This window comes from Micropterus salmoides, unplaced genomic scaffold (genome assembly GCF_014851395.1).
Source record: "Micropterus salmoides isolate LMB-PRFRI ecotype aquatic unplaced genomic scaffold, ASM1485139v1 Ms_hic_scaffold_9, whole genome shotgun sequence".
Lineage (NCBI taxonomy): Eukaryota > Metazoa > Chordata > Actinopteri > Centrarchiformes > Centrarchidae > Micropterus > Micropterus salmoides.
The window spans coordinates 16,451,829-16,473,549 of NW_024044681.1; the positions used below are offsets into that span (position 1 = coordinate 16,451,829).

At 39.4% G+C, this 21,721-nt stretch overlaps 1 protein-coding gene across 1 annotated transcript in view; it reads right to left on the reverse strand.

The window, feature by feature from the left end:
- Positions 1-2,275: 2,275 nt before the first annotated feature.
- Positions 2,276-21,721, reverse strand: part of pdlim4 (PDZ and LIM domain 4) — a 51,899-nt gene continuing 32,453 nt past the window's right edge. Inside the window, exons 4-7 of the mRNA XM_038707873.1 lie at positions 15,821-16,104; positions 14,042-14,196; positions 7,311-7,449; positions 2,276-4,856 (exon numbers count right to left, since the gene is read on the reverse strand). Of these exons, the coding sequence (XP_038563801.1) occupies positions 4,652-4,856; positions 7,311-7,449; positions 14,042-14,196; positions 15,821-16,104 (783 nt within the window). The 3' untranslated portion in view covers positions 2,276-4,651. The remainder of the gene's footprint in view (positions 4,857-7,310; positions 7,450-14,041; positions 14,197-15,820; positions 16,105-21,721) is intronic.

Consider the following 21,721-nt stretch of genomic DNA (forward strand, 5'->3'; position numbering starts at 1 on the left):
CAGGAGATGGAGTGAAGAAAGTGGGAGAGAATGTGACAAGAATGAGAAATGGGAACTTGGAGATCAGTAGATCCCACGTGATTTTTAGCTGTCAGACACCCCACTCAAGTCCTGGAGCAGCATACACAGTGTCAGCATTCTTACCAAAGGGAATGCAGAAAGAACTTGCTTTTGTCTTAAAGGCTTTTAAAGTGCAGATGGATTAAAACAGAACTATGAGTGAAGCCTACAAAGGTATACGTTAATTGGCTCAATCTGACTTTAAACTAAAGATAATTAAAGAGAAATCTTTTGTTTATGAGGATTTATTTTCTAGTTTTCCATAAGGTATTTTGCATTGTATAAAGCTATTGAATCTGACCTAATGTGTCTGTTCTTCAGTTGCAGGCCTGGCCAAGTGATGTTTATGCAGATTTATCAAAAGATTTTTTTCACTTAACATTCCTTTTTGTTATTTACCACTTACAAGAAGACATGTGCCAGAGAACAACAAAGAGATGTGTGGTAGCTTGTGTGTGTATGTGGAGATAATTCAGAGAAGGCAAGAGATACAGTTAGCTCCACCATACAAGCCGATGTAATTTCGCCCTGGTTAGCTTGGTTAATTGAGTTGAAAGTAAGTTGAGGGAAGCTTCGTAGTCAGTACTCAGAGATGCGACGGACACTGCAGTAGCTTGGAGAGCAAAGCAAGCTCTGTTTCTGAGCAACACGAAGTGTTTATCTTTAAAGGGGACTAACTGTTTATAGATGTGAGAGAAGCAGAAGTCTTTCCACGTGGCAGTCTCGGTTTCTCTCCCTGCATTTCTTGTTGCCTCTGTTGTGCTTACACTTTGTGGCTCTGTTAAGTGATGTTCTTCACCACCAAATTTTATTTTACAAACTGTAAACTGAAGTTGAGAATGACTGATGTGCTATTTTCATTTTCACAGAACTCTTTACAGTTAACAAATCCAAACCCCAGAATGGACACAAATAAACCTTTTATCTTGATTATACTTAATACTCCTAAAAAAACTGATATTTGCCTGCAGCACAATAATGAAGATGTACTTTAAGTTAAGTTTGGGACTGACAGCACAATACGCATGTCATGCATATGGGAAACATTATGTGAGTAATGCTGATTAGACAAAACACTTCAGCTAACTGTCGCTCCAAAAACAAGCTCTATGTTAACTTCTCTATCGCTCTCTTGCCTTCTTCTCTTCAGGCCTGTCTGTTTCTCTCACCCAGACTTCTCTCACAGCTCGCTTAAAATCTGCTCACATTCGCGATGGTTGTTGAATGAGTTATTACTTAAGGTGCAAAGTCATTTAATGGGGTATGAGGTGGCCTCTCACCTCCTGCTTTTACAAGAATTCCCTCAAAGCTGTACCATGTAACTGCAAGTGTATGTATTGTGTATTGTGTATGTATTATAGTTTTGACATACTGCTCTGGTGCTGATGCACATACAGCAACACGAGAAGCCATAAATGTGATGAGCCTACTTCTTGGCTTAAGTGCCCTTTTAAACCAAGTATGCTGAAATTGGCTTTTTTCTGATATGGCTCGTAATATTATTACATTAAATTGAGCCTTATATGATGAATGAATTAACCAGATTCCTGACAAAAGATTAAAGTTACTACAGGACTAATTAATGAAGGTTTAATTAAACCTACGACCATACAGGGTTAACTTCAGATTAATGTTGTCTGTCGGTGGAGGTGCATGGATTTTACAGACTACAGCAAGACATACAAGAACCCCTAATTTGACATGTTGTTTTCATTAGGACAGTGCTGTCTGCACATACTTTCAGAAATGAGGAAAATGTTAAGATTTGTTTCAGAGAGCCACTTTTCAAATAAGGAGTAACAAAATGAAGGCTTACTTCTGTTTTAATTGAAAGTCTTTCCAGAAACAGGGCCCACCAGTTCTAGTTTGATTAACAGAATTTGTGTGTATTCCCTCACACCCTGAATTTTGAGAGCACAACTGTTTCAGCAGGGTGGCTGCTGAAACTAAAGTTAAAAAAAATAGTTTCTTATCATGGGCAATACCGTTGTGTAAAGCTTTGCTCAGGCCTCTCTGAAGTGGATGAGGATTTAGGTTGCAAGACACGCATATTGTAGCCTGGTGGTCCTACAGTGTGTGTTACTGAAAATTGCCATGTCCGAGCTGGGGTGACAAACGAAGACAAATTGAATCCCTTGTGTTTTTCACAGTGCTGCTCTTAACATTTTTGTGGGAGATCCTGCAGTTAAGACCAGTAAAGAATGTGAATGATCAATTCATGTTAATGCAATTCTTATTTTATTTAGGTCCTAGAAAAAAAAGCAAATACACAAAACATGTGTTGATAGAACAATAAGTTAAACACAAGAAGGGGATTTGTGTCAAAGAAATCATTTAAAGACATTGGGTATGCAATGACACATGAGTGACATGTTATACTATACGTTGAATAAAACAAATATGTACAATACTAAAGAAACACTGCGGCAGCAATATAGTTTTCACATAATTTACAAGATAACTAGTATAGATGGCATACCAGCAGCTACGCATCACTGTTGATATCTAGAAAAAATGATGGATATCAGCACTGCAAAATTACTTTTCTCATTTCAAATTAAAAAGTAGTTTTGTTAGAACGATTTCTAAAATTAAGAATAAGATCACTCCTCCCCTCCCAGTTTACTTCACTATTACAATAACCCAAAGAATAACAGCCACATATTGCAGTCATAATGACACATTTCTTTCTTCTTGCACAACGAATTTCCGTCAAGAAAATACATGCCGTCTTCTCATTTCTCTTTCTCCTCTCCTCCTCACTCACTCCTTTTCTGTTCCCCCACTCTCAGAGGAAATGTCGAAGTATATTTCATTTGCTTCATGGACTTGGCTGTGACCAGAAATTTGAGTTCATAGTAGGAAGGGAAAACAACTATGCATTTTTCCAATTTCTGTCTTTTTCTGTCTTCCAAAGATGAACTGTAATGTATCTCTGTTGTAGGTCCAAAAAACTAAACAAAGTGAATATTACTCCCACATGTTGTAAGCTGTGGAGTCCCAGTTTATGAGTTTTTAACAGTTTTCTGTGGTCCGTGTCTCCTTTTTCACATGCACATTTTTAAAAGTTGTCATGAGAGGCGGAGAGCATCTCAGTGTCTTTTTAAATAGACATAGTGGCTGAACTCTGTGCTCTTGCTTTTATGAACTGTAAATTTTTGATGTGAACATGAGTGAGAGTTGAAAGTTCTCTCTCTGTCAGGTGCTTGAGAACACTTGAGTTACAATCTTCTGTTACTGTGTATCACGCCTGTTCAAAATGTCATCATTGTACGCATTGGGCTGAGTTCCATCATTAAAGTCTCATTTCTTGCATTTGTTGTTTATAAACTGAGGTTGTTGTGATCACAGCAGGGAGAAATTCTTTCTATATTCCCTCACAGAACATTAAGGCTGTGGCCTGCAGGGTTTTGTTTAGATTTCAGAAGGTGGTGCTTGGATAGCTGCATACGGAGGCATTTACTCTAGGTTATAGTTCAGCAAACCCATTCACCAAAGCATACCGACACACATTCCAGACACTCACAATTATACTTGCTGTCTGCTTATTATGAATTATTGCTTATTGTTTCATGAAAATGAAAAGTGAGCAGAAAAAGTGACCAAGTGATCAAGCAGAGATATTTCCCCAGCTTTGTAACATAGAAAGTCTGAAAAATAAACTGCATGGATGAGAAAATGTTAAAGTCCGCCTGCAACTGGAGTATAATGTGTAAATGTTACATAGTTAAAAAGACACATTTAAAACACAAACACAGTTAAACCCCTTAACCAAGGCTTAAACAAAGCACAATTTTATCCTGAATGACTTTGCAAAACATAGACTGACATTTTGTAGGATGGTATGGGAAACTGTCGTAATAATAAAAGTAATAATTAAATGCAAAATTAGTCAGAAGGCAAAAAAACATCAACTCCTCTGCACAATTCATCACAACATATGCACCAATCAAGTAAAATTCTCTTGTGATAACCCATATCACACCCACACACTAGTGTTTTAAAGTTATTTTTAAGGCTTGCGTGAGGGTTGTCGTGCCGGGTTTAACAGTGGGACACTGAACATGATGCTGGTGATGAAGCAGGTAGCTGGAGACTGCTGTTGTAATTTATAGCTGTTTCTACCAAATCTTGCCATTTGTGCATGTCTTGTTTCTTGGTTTTTACAAGTAATATTCTGGTGATATGTTGTCCCTGTGATGTGGATATGATTGTGCATGATGAACACCTTTTCTAAATATAACCATGACTGGTTCAGTATTTTTTCTTGGATCTAGAATTCAATGTAAACACACTGATTATGAGATGAGGGCTGTCAGCCTTTTAGCAGGTTTGGGTTTTGGGATACTCATCAGATCCTTTTTCTGTCAACATATTTCAAAATGCTCAATATACACAGCGTGTATCAAGTCTATCGGTGCAGAAATGCTGACTTTGGATCACTGAAACACAAATTTCATAGGACACTCCCAAAGGCAAAACTGATCCAAGTTCGGCATTCCTGCTTGACAGAGCCTGATAAATGTAAGCCAGGATACTCAGTAGCCCCATTCTCCAAGTTATATACAGTGCAGCCAGATCCATCTCCATCTCAGACTAGCTCCACCTTGGAGTTGGGATAAACGGCAACAACGTCGTAGCCCTCTGGTGGCTGGACGCGCAGCTTGGCGTGGGTCTCACAGTACAGATTGTCCTCGATGAAGAAGTAGCCTTTCTGCTTGAGGTTGACACCGCAGTCATCACACATAAAGCACTCAGGGTGGTAGAGCTTGTCCCTGGCCTTCACGATGGTGCCACTGGATGGGGAGACGACGGAAGACAGAGACTGTTAGACTTGAGAAGGTTTTAGCAAATTTAGAAATCATGGAGATGCAGCAGAGGATGACTGCAAAACGAAAAACAATCCAGCAAAGCAAAGAGAGAAACAGATTGTGTTGATGTTAGCATAGGCCACACCAGCATGTATGTCTATAGCCTTTCGCCTTTGATCCAACACACTGCCTACTTAGCCTACAGAGTTTTGATTTGGTTTGTTCATGCTAAAGAACCAGCATTTAACCTAATCTCAACGCTGCCATTAAAACGCCAATGTTTCTCCATGTTCTGCATGATACTTTTTCAATCATTACTTGATTCATGAATGATAGTTACAGAACTTTCAAAGGTCTAAGTGATGCTCAGATGACTTTTGTGACAAATGCATGATAGTTTTGCTTGAAATAAATAAATTTTAAGCCACATTGGGCTTTTGATGAATAATTTTGAGACTCATTGTGTTTTAGTTTTTCTGTTCTTTATCCCTTTCTTAATGCCCAGGCTTTGGGTATTGGCCGATGTAGACTACCGGTGTAAACCTGTGTAAAATGAGAAAGCTGTATTCCTCACTGTGAGGAAAAGAATGATGGGAATCATCGTTCTTTGGCATGACGCTTCTGGAAGTGATTGAAGTTGGTTGTGTTATACTTTGCAGTGCTTCCAGCACCCCTCGAAACATTGGCTTTGCAGATATTGCAAGTAGCCATAGAACTTCTTGGTGTAGCAAGTGTGGTATACCTGCAAACTGCTGACCCCTTGTTTTTGCTCCCTTCATACTATGTTAGCTCTCCTGACAAAATGTTTGGGTCTAGCACAATGCTGATGGATTGCATAGTTCATGTGTAATTTAACTCAATAGATCAGCCCCATAGATCAGCCACTATCCGATCTAGCTATTTGAGTCAGTATTGGACTGATATTTGATATCTTGCAATAAAGATAGTGGCCATTTTTACTGTGTGCATAAAAGATGGTTGGTTGAAGGTACCAGCCACACTGGATAAATACAATGCAACCACAGAGTTGCACAACTGAGAAGGATAAAAATGCATGAATGCACGATAGGAAATGATACCATGACAAGGAAACTGCAAGATGCACAGTGCTATAAAAGGAGAAGTGCGCAGTTTTTAGGGAGATGCCATCATCACAGAGTACAAAGCATTAAGCAGAACACTTTAAATGGAAACAAGTGATGATGAATTGCTCATGACTGACTCACAGTTGTTTACTGAACTTTCCATTATCTATGCAAATCAGCAATTATCATACTTTATATGACTGTAACCCTGCAAGCATTTGAATAGATTTCATCATATGTCGTAGGACATTTTCAAAGAACACATTCTGAGAGGTGTTTTCATACCTGGGAGTTGAATAGTACATTTCTATTCTGCTGGCTGGCAACTGATCAACCCTGCTGCATTTGGAAGTTCACTGCTTCACTCAGTCACACAGTGACGACAGTTGTTAAGGGTGTTGTTCATTCACTGTTACCAATAAGATTTTCCATTTTGGACTGGGCATTCAGGCCAGCGACCATTCAGTCATAAGCCTGATTCTTTTTTTAACCGCTTTCCCATCTAACCACACGACTTGGAGGATAAACTCTTTACACAGTACTCTATATTTTTCTAAAAAGCTATAAAATGCTCCCAGGTCATAACAGCCTTTTTGTGCCCTATAAGCTCCTACAATGCACTCTTGTTAACAAGTAAAGTAAGCCGATGACATCACTGCTTACCTGCAGCTGCTTTTATAGAGGGGGGATTACCGGTGCATGTGGTTACTTGGGAGGAAAGGTGAGTGTGATCAACACTGTGTGTGTGCGTGTGTGTGTGCGTGTGTGTGTGCATGTGCTCATGCTTAATGTTTAGTGAAAGTTTTTAATGTGTTCGTGGGAAAGGGTGTGCAAGATGGATTGGTTTAATCATTAAAATGATAAATGGGAATAGATTTTTTCAGTTCTTGTGAAAGGCCTGTTGGTGCAGGTCGACCTGTGCAAGTTAACCCCTTTGTTTCAGAGTCAGGGAAGAACCTTTACTCACCTCACGTAGTTCAGCGTTTAAACTTTATGACCACAGGCAGAGTGATAAAATCAGACAGAGAAATATAATTTCCAGATGGCCATTAAAAATGTACAAATCTGAAAATAAATCATCCATATTTCCAGTAACATATTTACTGCATCTTCAGTAGTCTGTAATTGTAGACCACGGTAGACTGTTATGTACACTGTGGTTCACTATACCTTAAAAACCTATACTGTATTGTTGAAACTTTATGAATAAAATAAACATTTTGGATGTACTAAATCACAAGCTTCTTAAACAGGGTCTCTGACTAATGAGACACAATTGCTTACTTATTCTATGAGATATTATATAATGTTCTTATTTACTTAAAAATTAACCCAGGACCTGTACAATACTTACACAATGCCATTATAGCAGCGTGTGCACTGGGGTAGCTTCTGAAGACCAGGCATGGGGCTGGGGATGGGGCTTCCCAGTTTGGGGATTGGAGACCTGACTGGAGACTTTAAGTTTCTCATTCTGTCTGTTGGGGACACACCTAGAAATAACAAATAAGTATAGGAATTTTGGAAAGTAAACCATAGATTAGCATGCATACTATAAATGTGCAATATGCTCCCAGAATCCCAGGCACGGACATAATATGAACATTGCTACATATAAATATTTATATATACACAAATATATGCATGTGTGTTTGTGTTCTAGGATTACTGGTTTCCAGGTAGTGCTTATCTGGTTATTCAAGGAAAAAAGCTATACAGGTTCATGAGAATGTGTATTTGTCCTTTTTTGTGTTTGCACACTGCCGGAAATTCCCTTAGAGTTCTAGGTCGTAAGATTAGAGCGTGGTGGTTCCCAGGTCTGTAGCAGGTTGGTAAAATGATACAAAGATTGATTATTATTTCCCACTATACCCTTAAAGAAGGCACCAGGGGTCAGTTTTTGTTCCCCACTGAGCTATTTCTCACTATTTGTTGGCCTTTGTCACAGATGCTTGTAACTCTGCTGACATAAGGGCATGTAACAGGTATCCATGTCAGGTATAGTTTTAAATTATACAATACAATAACCTGGTTCAAGCAAGTTTTGCTCCAGCCGTAAACATAGTACTAATAGTAGCAAATTTGATTGTACTTTTTTTACAATCACTTTGCCTTCAATGCTGTCTCATGCTCAGGACTAATGGTAACTTAAGATCCCATTTCTGATTAGTAGAGGGCAAAATACTGTATGCCAACAATCTTTATCGGGGTCTAAATATTTATGTGGTAATGCTACACAGAGTTATAGTGTATTCAAGAGTTGTTTTAGCTGCTGAATAAGATTTCTGTATTATAAGAAGTTACGCCCTATCCTCAACTTTTTTCTTCAGCTTTCCTCCCCCTTTAGATCACGGTTACTGGATTTCTTTTTGTCTTTCTCTCTCTTACGCCTTCTCTTTTCTTTGACCTCTCTGTGTCTCTTGCTTGTTCCTGTGTGCTTTATTCAATAGTCTGTATCAGCACTTCCTAGAAGGAATTCATCAGTCAGCCTGGCTAGACAACCAGCAGGGAACACATCCCTTGTCCCAAAGTCAAGCTTCAACCATCACACCAATGTGCCACAATCACACGATGCACATGAACAGCACATGGTGAGTTGTGATGACGTTAAAGGAGATTTTTTTTGTCAAATTTAAGATATGTCTCCAAAAGAAACAGTACAGAAGAAATCTTTTCTGTAACTACAAGAATAAAACAGTTACTGCACGACATCAACACAATCTGCTACACGAACAGTTGAATCAGTATATAATACTCATTTATGTAGTTACAATTACACCAACAAACAAAGGCTATTTTTTTAAACACATAAGCTATAAGTGATTGAGGCTGGTAACTCTGGTGGTAGGCAGGGGTTGCTATCTTCTGACAGATGGCATTTTTTATTAAGAGTGGTCAAATTCAACCATCAAGGGTTTAGTTACGCCTGACTGGAATGCATGAAAGGAGCAAACTTAATACTGGATATCTGGAGCCATTCCACCAGAGTAGATCAGTGGGGCACAGCTGTGAACTGCAGTATATTACTAACTTATGATGTGCTAGCAGAGGCTATTCAGGCCAACAGGCTACTAACCACAGCCTAATTACCTTGCATCTGGCACCTGACTCAAAGTTCTTTCCATCCCTCAGTAACCCTCAGTTAGCCTCTGACTGCTCTGTGGTGTGTTTAAGAGCCGACATTAGCTGGGTATGTTATTTCTGGGATTAATATCATTACCTAATGATGCACTCTAATAGAAAGCCTTTTATATGCACCACTCTTGTGACTTTCTCACAGAGGGGAAGGTTGCCTAATAAAAGACCACAGTCAGGAATAGGGGAAGGTTGACTAATAAAATACCACAGTCAGGAATAGATGCAGAAATCAACATGAATGAGTATTTGTTTAGCCTTGCTTCTATATTTTCAAATAGCCAGACTACTTACGCCCTGTGAACGCTGACAGACACCATATTTTATTTGACAGACAGTCACAAGTTGGCCCATTACAACACATATCTCTCCCCATGCAACATTTACGGCACAATGTGTGTCCTACACTGTGACTAATATCAACCAGACATATTGTAAAACAGTCACACACTCATGTTAGCCCCCACACTAACTCAAACCTGTCAAGTGCAGAGTGTGAAGCCTCAGAGAGTTTAGGGCAAAGGGAATCACAATGTCAAAAGATAAATAAACAGCTGTAATAATATAATTTTAGACAGCTTTTGTGGGATATTATATCAACTTCTCGAGGAAGTTCCTGACCCTGCTGCACATACTTTAGGGCTGACTTTCTCTTGAGGGTTTAAAAAAGGTTTTATCAAAACTATGTGACAAGAAAGATAATTCATAAAATGGGCACAATGATCAGCTGAGATGACAGATAGACAGACAAATTTGAAACTAAGGATTTCTGTTTGCTTTTGTTTGTTACTTCAAGAGTAAGCAAATAAAAGAATATATAGAATATAAACAAAAACTATAATGAAAGTAATATCTGGTTAGTGTCAAAAGAACAGTTGTCCTCTGTGCCAACAGTCGAAGGGTTAAGCCCCTCAATCACATGTTTACCCTCGCTGCACTGAAATGTTACAGAGGCTTTAAATCTTGTATCTTTTCAGCTGTGTCTTGATCCCTGTGGAATAACAATCTGGCTCCTCTCCACCTTCCCTTGAAACTTCACATCCAGAATTGAATTACTCTGTGTGTTTGAAGGGGGGCATGACTAATGTGATGTTTATCTACATGCCTTTACCTAGCCAAGTTGTAGCCACGACTACAGACAATTCTAATCACATTGTTCAAATCAAATCCAACTCTGTCCACTGGGATTGATCCGTTTGACTTCGCATATCATTTCTAAGGCAAAGTGAGCTCGAAGTAACAAATATTACTGTATGTTCGTATTCCATGTTTACATGTTATAATCCAGAACGGAATCAATATTTAGACAAGTAAGTATAATATTTCCTTCACAGCATAGCACTGATGCTGATTCATGTCCTGAGAAAGGACGCAGTCTGCTTCCCTTACAAGCACTTTCCATGTACTGAAACTGGGTTTTGTGGCCATGGTTTATCATCACTGTTATGACGAGCTATCTCCTGAAAAAACACCTCCTGTAAGCTGTTGGAAAGTCACTTTACAGCATAAAATATGATATTTTTCAAAGATTTCTTTAAAATAATAAACTTGGAGTTCGGGGATTGGATGAAGGTTCAGAGAGGTCACTGGGATTTTGTTTATTTCTTTTTCCAACTGTTGAAGAAACACTCCCCCATTACGTTGTCGACCCTCTGTCTTCCCCTTAAATTCACCTAAAATGCTCATTAATGAAGGTGGAAATGATAAAATCTCATCGACGACCAAGAAATCCTCTTCTTCGCAAGATTCTTCGCAAACATTACAATTTACAAAAACATACAAAAAAAGTTCAAAGGCTTATTTGTTGCCATACAACTTCATAATACCTCAACATGGTATGGGAAAATAACAGTGCCGCATAGTGGTACAATAAGTACAACTTTCTATTATCTTTCTATCACCTTATGTTATATTGCTTTAAACACACTAACTTCACACCAGTATTTAACACTCCACCCCTCTTCCATACACATTGCTATCTAATCATGGCAGAGCTTGTGGAATTCTCGGTAAACTGACACTCTTGTTTGCTTTAACTTTAAAAGCCCCTGAATGTCAACATGGCCTCTACAGGGGCTTTCGTCTTCAAAAGGGGACCAACAACGGTGATTTAAAAGCCTGACAGCAAAGTATGCATTCAAAAACAGGACGATTTGACTTTAACCTGAGAGTCAAATGTGTTCAATTGCTAATTTGACTTGTTTCTTCTTTATTGAGATATTAAAAAAAACAAGGGTGGGCAAAATGGTAGCTTTTAAATGATCCCTATGTAAACCTGAAATGTCTCCCTGTGTCATCGAGGGCTAAGCCTGTCAGTCAACTTGCCAATCTCCCAAGCTGAAAGACCACTGACAGCGGACAAAAAGAGTTCCCTCTAAATCTCTTTAATCCATCAGCAGAGTCCCTCTCCCTCCAACTCTCCTCCTTTGTCTGTCATTAATGTCTGCCTCGTTTTTTAGTTCTCCCTCTCTCTCATTGTTTTGAGTGTACTGGTAAGTGCTAAATTACGGAAACTGTATGAACTGGCTCTGATCCAGGCCTCTCTGCAGGAGCAGTCAGCGTTGTTCCTTGTGCTGTGATTTATCCTGTCAGCTCTCACATCAAATTCAGACCAATGTGTTAACTGAAAAGGAAGTTTTTAATCTTGCCCTGGGGTAATGGAGGTAAAGTGTGTTTGATTTATTCTAAAATATAAGAAAATGAGGCTTTTCCATCTAAATGTCTTTATTATATGTTTTGGCCAAAGAAACTGATTTGACCAATACAGTATATAACCCCAGTATACATTATCTTTTGACCTTGGGCTCAGGTTAAGGTGAGGGGAAATGCAAATTGATGGGGCAACTGATGCTACGAGAGTCAGGGCTAACTGTTGGAGAAAATAATTCTGACCACTTCAAGAATCAGACAAGAAAGCGTCTGAGTATGTAACTGAGGACATGCTGCAGAAATATGGGATTAATGTTCTGCTGAAGAATCTTTTGTTTCACTTTTACGAGAAAAAAGGCCATTTTATTACCTGGGTCATGTTTCGGGCAAACATGGTTAAGTTACAAGCTACAAGTTCTTGTTGCTTTGTTGCATGAAAATGTTCAAATCAGTACCACAAATTAGCCATCATTAGGTTCTCTAACAAAAACACATGTACAAGTATTGCAATCCAAAACCCACAACAGTCAAACCATAGTATGTATACTCTGTCAGAACAAATCTTTGGAGGGGGGTTCTCTAATTTAAGTGAGAGTTGAGAGATCAAATATATAACAGCATGACAAATACATTTATTAAAACCATTATTTACCTATGGAAACGGTTATTGAGCACACATGCTGACTTTGACACTGCACATTGATACAGTCACAGCACGTAACACTTTACTTTTCTCAAGGATGCCTCAACGTTGTTCGCTGAGGTTGAGAAAATCATTAATCATAGACAATCCATGCTAACAGGTCATAAGCCCACTTCTCTGCGGTCCAGGCTATTTCCGCTTTACCACACCAACACTCGGCTTATAATTACGACTTTCACAACTGTTGCCCTGCTTTAGTGGTTTATTCGCAGGATTAGCCCTCCTCTGCTGCTGCCAGCATCACATGACTCGTCCTGAAAAGCTGGAATGCTGAATGGTCAGATGGCAGACAGGAAAACTGTATTTCTCACTACATTGTCCTTTGTAAAGTTGTTTTTGCAGTAAATTGCCCAACCAAAACTTCCCTACTCTGTTCATCCGTGTGTGAGCTATTTAAAGTACTTCATCTTTCTCCTTCTCCCTCCGTCTCTTGTTTTCTCTTGCTCTGTATTGCCTCTCACTCTCTCTCTCTCACTCTTCCTCTCTATCCTCTAACCTCGCTGTCTGTGTCTTTCTATAAAAGGAAATCTATGCCAGTAAGACAGAGCAGCTCAAAACAGTTACTGAGAAGCTGCCTGAGCCAATATGTATATATACACACACACACACACACACACACACACACACACACACACACACCAGTTTGTGAGAATTGCAAAGATGAACGCAGGCATACCCAGGTACTTGCCCGACTTATTTGATACCTACTCAACAGTGTAATGTCAACATGATGTAGTCTGTTGACGATGGATCAGCCAAGTGTATCAAAGTCACAATAGCTGACATTATATCATTGCAGAATAACAACATTTGAGGATGTGATTCAGGTGTCAAGCTATCTTTCTTTAAGTTTTTTAAGTCTTAGTTCTGACTCTGAAGAATATGGTGGTTTAATAGCTATGTAGAGCTGATAGGATTAGTTGATTGACAGAAAATCAAGAAAAACAACTATTATAATACTTGATTAACCCGAGTCATTTTTTAATCAACAATGCCAAAGATTTAGCTTATAAAATGTGAATATTGTGTCTTTTCAAGTCTTCTTTTAAAAGAAATATGTTTGTTTTTGGGGCTGCTCAAGCTACTTAAAAATGTCAACATGTGCTTTGGGGAATAGATGTAATGATTAATCAGTAATTGAGAAAATAACTGACAGATGAATCGATTGTTGCTTTCACAATGGGATCAGTTAGTAATATTGTCAACATGACACATAGCAGCAAAACTTGTCAACTCTCCAATTAAATCATTATGATGGCCATGGTTATGAAATCACCTCAAAAGTTTTTTTTTTTTTTTATCAAAATCAAACTAGCATTGTCTGAGATATCACCTAAAATGTGTTTTTGTATTATGACAATATATAAATAAAAACATAGTAAAAGTGTTGACAATATAGATTATTTCTTTGCCTGTTGATACCGGCTACAGCCATTTTCCTGTTCCTAGGAAAAGAAGCATGACACTTAAAATGTAGGTTGCAGGAGAACCACATGCTTTTTTCCCCTCCACCATCACCCCCCCCCCCCAACACACACACACACACACACACACTCTCTTAAGCGTTCACAGAAACACACCCACACAGAAATCCCTACCTCCGTCCTCAGCCTCCAGGATTTCCTGGAGGTATTTGAAGGAGCCGGACTGCTTGGGTTCAGAGACGGGCTCCACGTAGTCCTGCAGCATCTTGTACACATCTGACTGGGTGTCAAAACCATTACGGCCCACAGGGGACATGGGAGGCTCTGGGCTGAAGGAGACAAGGGGAGAGGATACAGTATTATTGCAATACCCTGTGATTATTGATGTAAGGTGACAAAAAACATGAATTTCCTTTAGTAATCAGTCAAGAAAATGAAAAAGTAACCTGTGAAGGATCCACATTTCTGACTCATGGAGACAAGTAAATGTGCTAACATGATGATTTGTTTTTTTGTTTTTCTGGCACCAAATATAGCCACTGTGTTTTTTTTCTGTTATCATGAGATGATGTTTGACCAAGGGAGGAATTAAAGGAACTGAAGTAGCCTATACAAAAAGATAAAAGATCAGATGACAGTTGCCAGACCACCAAAGGAAGAAAAGAAAACTTGACAGAAACACAGCTGAAGAAACTAAGGCTGAACTATAACATATTTCTTTCGTTTAAACAGACTTTCCAGAACACATCTTACACATTTTTCTTTTACTGAGACAGCAGAGATTGGTACACAGAGGGGAAAATAGAGGTACACACTTTACACTCGACATGTGATTCCACAGGCATGAAGTCTTAATCACGGCAGGTCTGCGCTATGGTTCTGCATGTTTATCCACCCATCAAGTTATTCCCAAGCCTAACAGGATGGATCCCGTTCATTTGATACATTCAAACAGTGAAACCTCTGGGAGATGAGCACAGCTGCTGACAGATGTGCTCAAATCCTGACACACTTAACTGCATGTTTGTCTCCAGACTCCCGTCCAGGAGTCTGAAGGAGTGTGTGAGTGTCCGCGTGAGAGAGAAAGCCTGAGCTACTGAAAGTTACACTGAAAGAAGGAAAGAAAGACAGAAGAACATGGTGATATTGTGTAATGAATGTGGTAGAGACAGTGATTGACAGTAGGCAATGAGCAGTAGTGTTTAACTGTGTCCTTGTCTCTCTCTTTCTGTGTATATGTGTTGGGGGGGGGAGGGGGGCGCTAGAAAGTTTAACAGTCCAGTCCTGAGGAACTCTGGAAGTGCTGGAAGAGGATATTCAGTGGGAGACTAACACACACACATTTATTGCCTGCTTGAAGGGATGCACAACAATAAATGGCTTTTCCAGTCCACATGGCCATCTGTGCAGGTGTGTCAAGAGACATCCAAGGTCTGTCTATGTGCCTGTTTCTGTGTTTGCATCTGTTAACAGTGTCTTCACAGGAGTCAGCACATGAACACATGCATCTGTGAAGCATTAAAATATACTGTAGTTCTGTTTCGAAATAAAATCTTATCTGTTGATGCTTCAACAACAGCATTGGTTGATAGATTTTAGATTTGGGTTTGTGTGATTTTCTTACAAAATGGGTGGGCAATGACACTGGCTCCAGGAAAAGTCACGGAGAGATAAGCCAGTTTATTCTGTGAAAATCTACTGCATAGATAAGGTAACCTGTTTTCCGTTTTTACAGATTTTCACAGAAAAAAGGTGGATTTAAAAAAGGTTTCTATTTGTAAAGTTGTGTTATATTTAATAAGAAGTTAGTAATCATAAAAGTAAATGCGATTGTCTTGTGATGCTGACAGATGTGAAAATTCCAGATTCTACACTAAGTATAGACTAATCTACTTATCCTGTCTAAAAACTCTAAGTTGTGGTGGGATTTAGGACCCACTTGGATCACCTCACCTGTGTGTGGCACTCAGGCTAAGGCCTCCCATCTTGCTTGGCAAAGATCTGTCTCCATTGCTGCCATTATGAGCATAAAGTCCAGCTGGGTTGTTGTACTGAGCATGCCCAGTTCCGTTCCCATATCCATGGCTGTGGCCGTTGTTGGGTTTGGAGTGTATGTTATTCAGGTGCGTGGGCTGGAGAGCCTGCGGCGACTGGGGAGCCTGTGGAGACTGGGGTTCAGGTGTGTACGAAGGTTTACGGCTGTACCCACCATATCCGCTGGTGATGGGACGGAAATTCTAAAAAGAAAGAGAAAAACAAAACAGGGAAACATTTCAAAAAAGAAAACATCACAAGATATGCACTGTTAATAGCAGGGAAAATCTGCAAAAACAGACAAACATGGATGCAAGGCTAAAAGAGAAAGAGCATATAACATCAAAGAACAAATTACTAATGCTAGATGAATAAAAAAGGGTAATGGACCCATTACAGAATGCCCCATTATGTTTTGGTTGAAGAAACAAAAGTAAAAAAAGGAGAGTAATGAGAAAACAAGCCAAGTGGTGCCCTGAGTAGAAAACCACAATTCTTCAGAGGCGAAAAGAGCAGTTGTTCCCAAATGAGGCTTTGCAGCGGTGAGGACTGAATAAAAAGCTTTTTCCACTTCATTTCTTTTTTTCCCTCTTTAATAGTAAGGCTTATTAAAGGGGTTTGCATTCAATTTCCTGCAGATGTTTCTGTCAAAACAAATAAACTTGTGTGGTGTAAATATTGAAAAAATTTAAAACAATTTTTTTTTTAGGAGTTTATAGAAGCTGACAGAGCTGAGATACTGTAAAAGATTAAATTATTAAGTTTTTGACATGCTGCAGCAGACTTTCTACGATCTTGCTAAACTGTTTGGAAGAATCTGCTGGACTAATGCAGCACAGATGCACAGACACCTACACTTATACCACTGGATACTCAGCGCGTGTTTATGCTGAGGCCAACACCCTTTTTGTGCATTTGCACAAGCTCCGCAGTTCCCAGAGCCTCTCAGTGTTTACCACAGCTATCAGTGCAGTGTGATGATAACGCTCATTGCCAGCCAGGCTCGTCTGTCTCAGAGACTAGACTGTACAGATCAAGTTTTATTGCACGGCTTGCCATGATGTCACCACCTCTGATAGTGTTTTGCTTTGAATTTCAGAGATAGCCCGCACTTCTGAATGATTAAACAGGGCTGCACATTATCATAACTTTAGACTGTAAACATTTTAGCTGAAACAAAGTGACTTGTTTACAAGTTAAGCAATGCAGTAGGATGGGAGACGGTCAGATTGTTGTAAGTACGAGCCACTGGAATGAGTGTGTGGGCATGTGTCTGAGGTTGTGTGTGGTGTGTGTTGTGGGCTAGTTTAAAGTGCATCAGCCACGGGAGGTAGAGGTTCACAGCTTCTCCAGACAGGACCCTTGTCTTTTCAACAGATGGGCCTGCAGGATGTCATCCTGTCCTCGGCCCTCGCTTGGACCACACACACACACACACACACACACACACACACACACACACACACACACACACACACACACACACATTTGTTCCTCTATCCCTGTGGGGACATCTCATTGACATAATGCATTCCCTACCCCCTTACCCTAAACTCAACCATCTCAACTATATGCCTAACCTTAACCCTTACCCTTACCTTAATCCAATTGTAACCTGAACTCTAAAACTATATCTTAACCCTCTAAAACAGGCTATACCCATGGGGACCTCAGTTTTTGTCTCTATCATTTAGTGTGCATTCAGGTTAAAATTCCCACCATGATATAAACACATGAAACACACACAAACAGGTCTTCTGCAATCAGCATTTTTCAACGTGCTGGAGAGCTCCTTTTCTCTCTACGCCAACAAGCCCACATCTTGAACTCGGAAAAGGGCTCTATCATTGCCCTGCCTTCTGCAGTTAAGACTGATGACTTTCAGGAAATTTAAAACCACCTCTTCCTGCTCTTCCCAGACCCTCGGACAGTAAAGATAGATGAATCCAGAAAGCCTGTGAACAAAATGCTAGCAGACAGCCATTCATGGTTAAAGTTCGGCGACGCGGGCAGTGCTGTATGTAGCTTCTCTCCCAGAGCCAAACCCTGTTTGGGCAGGATGTCAGAAACACCCAGCTCTCTGTGGCTACCCTTCCAAGTAAGCCAGACACTCTGAAGCCTGGTTCTCACCACAGGGCCTAACTGGCCAAACCAGATCTTACTCGTTATCTTTAGCCCTATTTGCACAGATGGTGGACCTCATGTGATTTTAATGAAAGGTTCCCTCAACCTCTATGTTTTGTGAATATGGAAGAAATAGTGTCATTTGATAATATCACTGGTGACTCACTGATATTATTGAACTGGATTCTTACATTGAAAATGCTTGCATTTGGCCTTTGAGGGGTAGCAAATATAAAAATGCATCCAAGAAAGTGCACAATATGCAAACTCCACACAGAAAGGCCGGGGCAACCGGGGTTTGAACCCATGACCTTCTTGCTGTGAGGCAGTGTTAACTGCACCACCGCGCCGCCCCCTATAAATTTACATTTCGGATATACTGATTTTAATTTCAGGTGAGATGTTTTGCGCCTGCTTTCTGAAAGTGCCCTTTTGAACTGCTTTCTTCTTATGTCTTTCTTTTTTCCTGAGATCATACCCACAACTGGAAGGGTTGAAGTTCTACAGAACAAATCACTGTCCCTACATGTCGTATTCAGGTTTAATGAGAACCCATTATTCATTTCTTATATTTAGACAAGGGCTAAATCTGCAGATAACAATCAGCACAATGATGTATGAATGTCAGGCGGGCTTATTCTTGCCTGTGTTGAGAGACTTAAGCAAGCAATTGGAGGAAAATCCCTAAGTGTATTATGTTACATGTTCCTGCAGCGGCATGACAGTAAAGACATTTATGACTGCTAATCTGTACAAATACAACATACAAAGGAGGACAGGTGATCGCACGCTAACGTATATGGTGATATATTTAAAGAAAGATAAAGGACAAAAAAACATTCTGATCCTTGTTTTATTAACTGGAGGGGAAATTGACTTGAAGAAGAAATCAACACATGACATCCTCTATCCTTCCACCCTTGACACAGATAAGAAAAAACTGTAAAGACATAACTCTGTAAGGGGAAAAAAGGCAGTACCCAAAGAAAAAGGCAACAGAGGGGAGCATTTGGGAATGATTTTGACGTTATGCGGGTGCAAACCTGAAGAATGCATGGACTAAAACAGACGATATCTCAGACTCGGAATGGCCTACTTCAGAATAATATTATAGGATTTAAATTACTGTCATTCATCATTGTCTTAATACGTGTTAGGATCACGTTACTGTTGCAACTGATAAAAGAGGGACTAATTTTAATGACTTTACGAAGTGCATAATCTATAATAATATCTTAATTTTTTTGTTGTCGCCGGTATTAATATTCTGAATCTGCATTGCCTCTAAAATGTAGTATGTAGTATTAAATATAACATAGGGCTAGACGTTTGGCCAAAAATGTTATTACGATAAAAAGTTTCATATCTTTTGATATCAATAATTATCATGATATTTATCAAAACTTTATTTCTTTTGAGTTTAAAGGCTGATTTTTGCTCCTGAGTGAAAGTTTAAGAAACCTGATGGTTAATTGTGGTTTAAACTCTTCTTTATGGACAACACTTGAGGCCAAACAGTGGATCACTTCACAAATCTGAGGTAAAACTTTCAAAACAATTATGATAAAATCATTGTCAAATATGCATGATTTAAGTGAATAAAATCAAACACTTATTGAACATTTATTATGTTGTTATTGAAAAAAATTATATTGCAATAATTATTGTTATTGTTTTATTGTCCAGCCCTAATATAACAGAAGGATAAATTAGCATAAAATTGAATTACTTAAGAATGCCTGACAATTACTACTTATACTACTATGTACGTACTAGAGTTTATGCCATTACTTACTTTCCATTACTAATCAGTAGTCAAATTTAATGTGAAAGCACATTCAGAATTATTCAAAAAACAAACAAACAGTTTTTTGTGCAACTGTTCAACAATCAGACAGAAGGAAATCAATGCTATGATAAATTCCTTCACTTCCCCAGCCCCAGGTCAGTCCTGTGTCCCATGAAGGCAAATTAGTCCCTAAACAAAATGATTTCCCTGTTGTCAACGGCAAGTACATGTTCACCCAGTTTCACCCTCATACTCCTGCTTGACACGGTGTGACTCCTTCTCTTTCAGCTGAACTGAACTGTTTTTCTGTCTCATAACACTCTTTCCTCTCTGGCTTGGCCTCACAGATATTTGCTTTGGGTGGATGGCAGATTTATAAGGCAGCACATCTGGTACTTGCCTTATAAAAATGCCAGTTTGGTAACATTCAGGACCTATAAGTGCTTTCAAGTTGGTCTAAAGGTATGAGGGCTTGGTTTCGTTTTATAACACAAAATCTGCTGTAATCCAACTGTCACATTAAAAAGATTCATTCCACCTTTTCACGTCTGGACTACATATAGGTTTAATGGAGATTTTTTCTTAAGGTGACACTCATGTTAATCTAGTGAATGCCTTATCACTCCAATCCCCCTGGTAACCTTATCTTGTTTTCCCAATGTAGTCAAAACTGTTTAAAGTTAAAATGAGCAGATTCATCTCCAACAGAAACTCAACATAACAAGACTGTTGAAAAAGGCCATCTGTGAGATCATCTATTTCCTAATTTCTCTTTCTCTCTCTCTTGAGAAGGGCTACTCTTTCATTTTCTCCCAAATCTTGACTGCATTCTTGAAGAAGTAGAAACTTTGAAAGGGGAAAAAAGACAGAGAAAGAAGGAGAAAGAAAACCAAAAGCAGTAACTATTTATGAGAACCAGTATTGTCAACTGCTGTGTGCACGTAAATTTAGGCTGCCATCTGATATCACTGACCTGTTTTACAATGGTAACCAAGCATGGCTAATGGTTCAGGAAGACTGGCCATGTATGAGTATATGTGTGTGCCAAAGAAGGAAAGAAGGACACAAAGAAAGGAAAGAAATCTTGCTTTTGGATGCATGTGCATTTCCCTCTTTATAAGCTCTTATACACTGCATTATATTTAAGTGAGGTGCATGCAGCCAAAAGGCACCAAGTTCCTCCATTCATCAACCTGACTAAAAGTTATCCTGATTAATTTGAGCCTGAATGGAAGAAGACTGCAGTTTCAGCTCTTTGGTCAGAGAGGGGTAGACAGACGAGAGCAGGAGGAGAAAAAGGTGGAGGACCTTAATTGAAATCATATGCCTGTCTATAACTGAGGACGGAGACCTCAGCCTGTCTGCCTCACACATACACAAATTCATGACAACACACACACATGCACACCACCTCCTTTTCGGCCTCCTGCTTGGTTTAATCCCCCTGGACCTTCGAAATTAAGCTTTTCACATGGCGCTCTGCACCACTAACCAAACACAAACCGGCCCTTTATGGCTCCCTGGGCCTGGCCCTGGGTGCCTTGCTGGGAGGACAGACAGACGGGCTTGAGAGAAGGTAGCAGAGAGCTGGGGGGGGGGGGCTTCAGGGAAGATGGTTGTAGCATTAAAATCCAATGAAAATGTGAAGTATTTTATCAATTTCCTCTATTAAATGAAGCTATTAAAACACTTTAACTTCTTCTCACCACTGGGTTGAATTAAATTTGTTTTGATGTGTAGCCAATTATAGCATTATAATACAGCCTGAATGTTTCAGGTCAGTGTGTGAACAATCAAGAGAGGGGCAACAATCTATTACAGAGAAAGACACCTGGGTTAAAGCAAACTACCTTGATAGTATGAAGCAGAGCAAAATATAAGTTTCTATCGTTGATTGTGCATGATTT